Below are 6,414 nucleotides of genomic sequence, written 5' to 3'. Positions count from 1 at the left end.
CATTGGAAAAGACTCTGATGCTGGGAGGGATTAGGGGCAAGAGGAGAAGGGGACGCCAGAGGATGAGATGGCTGGATGGCATCACTGACTCGATGGACGTGAGTCTGAGTGAATTCCGGGAGTTGGTGATGGACAGGGAGGCCTGGCGTGCTGAGATTCATGGGGTTGCAAAGAGTCGGACACGACTGAGCGACTGATCTGATCTGATCTGACTGTAGAATTTTTTAAATCTATTTATTTATTTTGGTTGTGTGGCTTGGGTTGGCTTAACTCCAACTCAAATGACCAGGGAATTCCATGTAGGAATTTTGAAAATACAGAAAAGAAGAAAAGACAAAACGACTTATAATCTTCAGTTAGTGTTAGTTGCTCAGTCATATCTGACTCTTTGCAACACCATGGACTGTAGCCTGCCAGGCTTCTCTGTCCATGGAATTCTCTAAGCAAGAATACTGGAGTGGGTTGCCATTCCCTTCTCCAGGGGATCTTCCTGATCCAGGGATCGAACCCTGGTTTCCTGCATTGCAGGCAGACTCTTTACCATCTGAACCACCAGGTACAATGAGTTGGTGGGGTTTAAAACAAAAAGCTTGTGACTTAAATTTGGGGAAGCATTAATCATCTTCACTTAATTTGGGGAGTAAACTTTGTATGTTGAGGCTGTAAGTTAAATTATGGTGGGTTCATCTTGACCATTCATTCTGATGTAAATGAACTGAGCTATATTCTGGGCTCAGGGTAGCCTTCTCTTGCAAGGAACTTACGTGAGGGGGAGAGGAGGAGGCCTCTGGACCTCCTGGCTCTGGTGAAGGGGTTGGATGCAAAAACCTGAGAGGTTCCTCCCTTCTCTGGGATCCCACAGCCATGTCCCCCATAAGTAGCAAGGGACTGAAAATCAGAGAGTGACTTGCTTATTTCTCTCATTTTTTTTAAGAAAGAGGAGAACTTTGTTTACATAAATGCTCCATCACTATATTTTCATATTTTGGCCATGCTATAGGGCATGTGGGATCTAACCCTCATTCCCTGCAGTGGGAGTGAACGCAGAGCCTTAACCACTGAACCACCAGGGAAGTCCTAAGACTATTAAGAAAACTAAATATAGTCTTCCATCTTTGCCCCAAACGCCCTTGATCTTGACTTTGAAACCCATCAGGAGAGTTGGGTGGCTTCTATCTGGGCTTCTTACTAGAATTTTAATGCTAATGTTTAACAGAATTCAAATTATCTATACAAATAAGACACAGAGAGAGAGCCTGTTACAAACAGATCCCCCTTCCCCCAACGGCTCCAAAATAGTGGAGACAATTTGCTTGTTGATGTCACTGGTGTTGACAAGCAGGCCGCCACCTCCCTGCCTGCTTTAGGGTGTCAGTGAAACCTGACACGGTCCTCGGCTTGTCAGCTTCTGTTCTTTAGGAGAAACAGGTGGTAAAGGGAGAAAACTGGAGACAGGCCACTCCTAAAGGAATCTATTGTGTGGCAGCTCATTACATTTTTTTTTTTCTCAATGGAAAAAAACATCATTAGTTTTACTTTTTAACTGTATCCATTGGAATTGTATTGGAAGGTTTCATTAAGGTATTCCTCAGAGTAGACTTGAAAAGATGAGTATTCATAAATGATAATGAACAACGACTAAGTATTAATGTTTTAGGGACTTCTCTGGCACTGCTGCTGCTGCTAAGTTGCTTCAGTCGTGTCCAACTCTGTGCGACCCCATAGATGGCAACCCGCCAGGCTCCCCTATCCCTGGGGTTCTCCAGGCAAGAACACTGGAGTGGGTTGCCATTTCCTTCTCCAATGCATGAAAGTGAAAAGTGAAAGTGAAGTCGCTCAGTCGTGTCCGACTCCCAGCGACCCCATGGACTGCAGCCCACCAGGCTCCTCCATCCATGGGACCCTCCAGGCAAGAGTACTGGAGTGGGGTGCCACTGCCTTCTCCACTACAGTGGTTGAAATACCTCTCTGCTAACGCTGGGAGCACTGGTTCCAGCCCAGGTTGGGGAACCAAGATCACAGGTGCCATGCGGTGTGGTCAAAAGATTTAAAAAAACCCAAACATACTTTGTACACTAGGTGCCACTACTGAATGGCTTAATAATAAAAATCACGCACTCTTTAAAAACATTTAATAACCAACTTGTTCCTTTATTTTTTTTCACTCAGCGAAATTTATCTGATGCAATATAATAAAGCAAGACCTATGTAATGCAGAATTAAAGTGGAGATTCATTAAAGCGGACTCCAGTTGAAGGTCATTTAATTTTTTAATTTGTCATAAAATTCTAAATTAAGGAAGCCCGTCTTTATTTATTTAAAGGCTTCTATGGCTGTTCTGACCCTTCCTTGTGCGTTTGCCAAAAGCCCTGTAAACAAAGCCTCCTCAGAGACAGAGGTGATTATCTGGGCTTCTCCAGCTTCTTCCCTTCTCTCCGCCACCCTCCGCCCCGGGCCCCGCCTTTCTCCGCCCCGGGCATCTCCGCGCAGGCCTCTGATTGGTGCAGAGCGCAGCCTTGCCTTTTAGGGACAGTTGTCGGGCTTTTAAAGTGGTAGGGGAAAGGGTGCAGTGGCTGCTTTTATCAACCAATCAACTGTTTTCTTGCCAGATCCCCACATATTCCCGGGCCAATGGAGGGGAGAGCCCAGGATGCCCGGGAGAGGCCGGGCTTAAGTTGAGCCGAGAGGCAGGCGCTCAGACAGCCTTGGGGCCCCGCCAGCCCCCATCTGGCACTTGTCTGTGTCGCTGTCAGAATCTGTCTAGCTCCGCGTTCCCTCGCAGGGGTGTGTTGGGGGGAGTCCTCATTCCGACTCTCAAAATGGTTATCAAAGTGTTTGTTGCCACATCATCTGGGTCCATAGCGGTAGGTGTCTGATGGAATTCGGGGGCTTTCTTCTCGTCCTCTTTTCTGAAAAACTCAGACTTGGAAGTAGAAGCAGCGGGTATGGCCCAGCTCTGGGCTTACATTTCTTTTTGAGGCGTGTGTAAGTAAGCCTGTGAGCCCTTTGCTCTCTGCCTTGATCTGAATGGTGTAGAAGTGTGTAAAACGTGTGATCTGGGGCAGCTGCGTGTGGAAGGGGATTCGAGGAAGGGGGGGGGTGTGTTGGATGCTAAGACTTAATGTGTGATTTGTGTCTATTGTGTCGCATCTTTGGTAGAATCAGAGGCTTTTTTTTTTTTGGTGGAATGTTTCTGCCATTCATCCTGTGAGACTTAGACAAATCTAATATTGCAAGTAAATGACACTTTATGTAACAACATTTTTAGCTTATGATGGGCCAGATTACTAAAATGACCCCTGGCTGTAATGACTTGTGTATGTGGTGTAATCCTAAGGAAAGTGTAAAGTTAGCATGTGTAATACTATTATTTGAGGGTAATGATGTCACAGTGAAAAAAACCAAATATCTCTGAGGTTACAGATTTAAATGCTCTAGGAATCCAAACAGACCAAAAATAGGTGCCATCTCTCTAAGTCCAGCCTTCGTTTTGTGCCTTAAGAAATAGGGGTAAGGGAGGGACTTCTTTTATCCTTGGAAATGCTTCAGGCTTTGATATTAGACTTGAACCTGCAGTGTCTGTCTGGGACTGATATTTGGACCAGCATTTTAGCATCTGCAAGGCTGTGGAGAGAAAACAGTTTTATTAGTCCTGAGAGGTGAAGACCAGCACAAGGGCTGTTTCCTTTTATATCTGATTCCTGGAACTTCTCGGGTTGCAGCTTGGATTTCAGCGGTCCCTCAGCCAGGATGACACCCTAGGCGAGTGACTGGCCCAGGGAACGATCCTAACAGCAGCTACTGAATGGCTTCCCCTCTCCCCTACCACCCACCTCCAGCCCTGAAAGTTCACACCGTTTTGAGAGAGGACAAGAGGAAAACCTGAGAAAAGAGCCTGGTCCTTCCTTCTGACACAACTGTTTAATGATCTGCCTAGCATCTTTCATGATGTTCCAATTTTATGAAAAAATTCCAAATGTAAAATGGTGAAGTCTTTTACGGCTGTTGATGACCTCAGAAATTTGATCTACAAAAAGCACATTTTTGGATTGCTTAGATTAAAAAAAAAATTTTTTTTTTTTTTTTAAAGAAAATGGCTTTCATCATGGAAAATGGCTTTCATCGTGGGCTTCACATAAGCTGTTGACACACTCATTGCTGGAAACTTTTACTGCTAACCTGTCAATCTTGTACATATTCCATAGATCAGGTCTGAGTGACCCTAGACATCCTTAACAAAGACAATGAACAAACAGGTCCTTTCTTCGGATTTTCTGATTTCCTACATTCTTGAAATTTAGGAACATGATTTAATTAGCCTGGGAGGACCTGGAGGGGTACTGTTTATTCCAGGATCTTGAAAAATCCAAGTTCATTTTGCTGCTGTAAGCAAATGTTTTGGTGCCACGTGGGACGATGTGACTTTGAGAAAGTTATTTCACCTTGCTAAGCCTCAATTTCCTTGTCTGTAAAATGAAGATAAGAATAGAACTCAACTCAACTTACTTAGGAAGTAAGTTAAGAGTGAGAGTCAGTAAGGGTCAGTAAGCAAGGGTCAGTAAGTAAGGGTCAGTAAACCAAGAGTGCCCAGCATGGTCTCAAGTGCTTAATAAATATTATCATTATTAGTTAATGCTATAATTATCAGCTATTAATATTGTTATAGCTATTGGACATTATAATTATTAGTTAATGTTAAATGTTAATAATATTATTAGTAATTGTTAATATTATTGTCATTGTTATAATTATTAGTTAATATTAGAAGGTCTTCATTTGTGATGATGTTCATAATAATTATCTCAAGCCACATAAACTGAAGAATTTCTGTCTTATCATAACGAATAAGAACAGATTATTCCTACGGTGTCTGTGCTAAAGACTTTTCCTGGTTGAGGGAATTTCACCCGGAAGTTTCTTTGCAGGACAACCCAGAGCAGCTGTCAGCACTTATGCTGTGTGGATGGTGGTTGGTCTACAAAACTTTTACTCCTTATTTCTTCAGTCTATATGCTTTAAAAATATGTTCTTGCCTGTGACATCATCAGAGAGAGCATTATGACTTCTGTTGGATGAATGAAATAAATGAAAAAGGAAAATACTGATTGTAATCTCTTGATGAAGATTACACATGCAGTTGTGTATTACATCTCTGTTTTAACAGTTGATGCCAAACTGTGGTTCCATGTTTTACTACTTTAGAGATAGATGTGGGTGAAGAGACCCTGGGAGCAGGAAAAGGTTGTGTCTTCGTGTCTAACCATCCCCTCATCTTGAAGGCCATTGTTGCAAGGGGCTGAAGACAAAGGGAGAGAGATCAGTCCTCCCTGTTTTCAAGATGCACAGCCCCTGAGCCACCATCATTAAGGACAGACTAATGCTGGCTCCTGGATTTCTTAGTCCTTTTTCCAGTCTTGGGCTTTCCTGGTGGCTCAGATAGTAAAGAATCTGCCCACAATGCAGGAGACCCAGATTCTCTCCCTGGGTTGGAAGATCCCCTGGAGAAGGGAATGGCTATCCATTCCAGTATTCTTGCCTGGAGAATTTCATGGACAGAGGAGCCCAGTGGGCTACAGTCCATGGGGTCGCAAAAGAGTCAGACACAGTTGAGTGACTAACCTTATCACTTCATAGAGGGAAAAACATAGCTCTTGAACTGATGACTCTGGGTGTGACCCTTGGGAAATTCTTTAATTCACTGCACCTCAGTTTTGTTATCTTAAGATGCTGATCAGAATTCTTGCCTGGTGTGGCAGTCAGGACGAGACAATGAGGTAACAGTGTACTGGGTGCCTGATTGTGCAGCTACTCGAATTGTGGTGCAAAATGCTTTTCCACGCATTCCTTAGTTCTCACCAGCCCTGGGAGAAAGGCAGTGTTCTATCCATTTTGCAGATGAGGTGATGGACAAGCAGAGCTTCTGCTCAGATAGCAACCTTCCTGGCCAGGATGGACTCGCAGGTCACCTGTCACTTAGATGTAGCATGCTTTATGTTACAGTGCAGTCACCTCTTTTGGAGAGGTTTCTAGCTGTACAAGACAGTAAGTGGGAGGGGCCAAGAGAGTGACCCGAAGATCCTTCTGATGCATCACAGTCACCAACAGTGGCCGGTGACTTCAGGACCCCAAATGACACTTTCTTTTTATTTTTTGATTCATTTTATTGCAGTATAGTTGATTTACCATGTTGTGTTAATTTTTGCTGTATAACAAAGTGATTCAGTTATATATTCATATACGTTCTTTCTCAGATTCGTTTCCATTATGATTTATCACAGGATATTAACTATGGTTCTCTGTGCTATATAGTCGGGCCTTGTTTATCCATTCTATATATAATCGTTTGCATCTGCTAATCCCAAATTCCCACTCCATCTCTCCCACACCCTCCTCCCCTTTGGCAACCACAAGTCT

At 43.6% G+C, this 6,414-nt stretch overlaps 1 protein-coding gene across 2 annotated transcripts in view; it reads left to right on the top strand.

Moving 5' to 3' along the window:
- Positions 1–2,628: 2,628 nt before the first annotated feature.
- Positions 2,629–6,414, top strand: part of SH3BGR (SH3 domain binding glutamate-rich protein) — a 72,988-nt gene continuing 69,202 nt past the window's right edge. Inside the window, exon 1 of one of the 2 annotated variants that reach the window (XM_010834950.1) lies at positions 2,629–2,864. In XM_010834950.1, coding sequence (XP_010833252.1) covers positions 2,820–2,864 — 45 coding nt within the window. In that variant the 5' untranslated portion in view covers positions 2,629–2,819. The remainder of the gene's footprint in view (positions 2,865–6,414) is intronic. The other variant, XM_010834951.1, reaches the window with a different exon arrangement.

Source organism: Bison bison, unplaced genomic scaffold (genome assembly GCF_000754665.1).
Source record: "Bison bison bison isolate TAMUID 2011002044 unplaced genomic scaffold, Bison_UMD1.0 scf7180017864037, whole genome shotgun sequence".
Classification (NCBI taxonomy): Eukaryota; Metazoa; Chordata; class Mammalia; order Artiodactyla; family Bovidae; genus Bison; species Bison bison.
The sequence above is the reverse complement of the archived record's forward strand: the minus strand, read 5'-3'. Positions and strand labels throughout refer to the sequence as shown.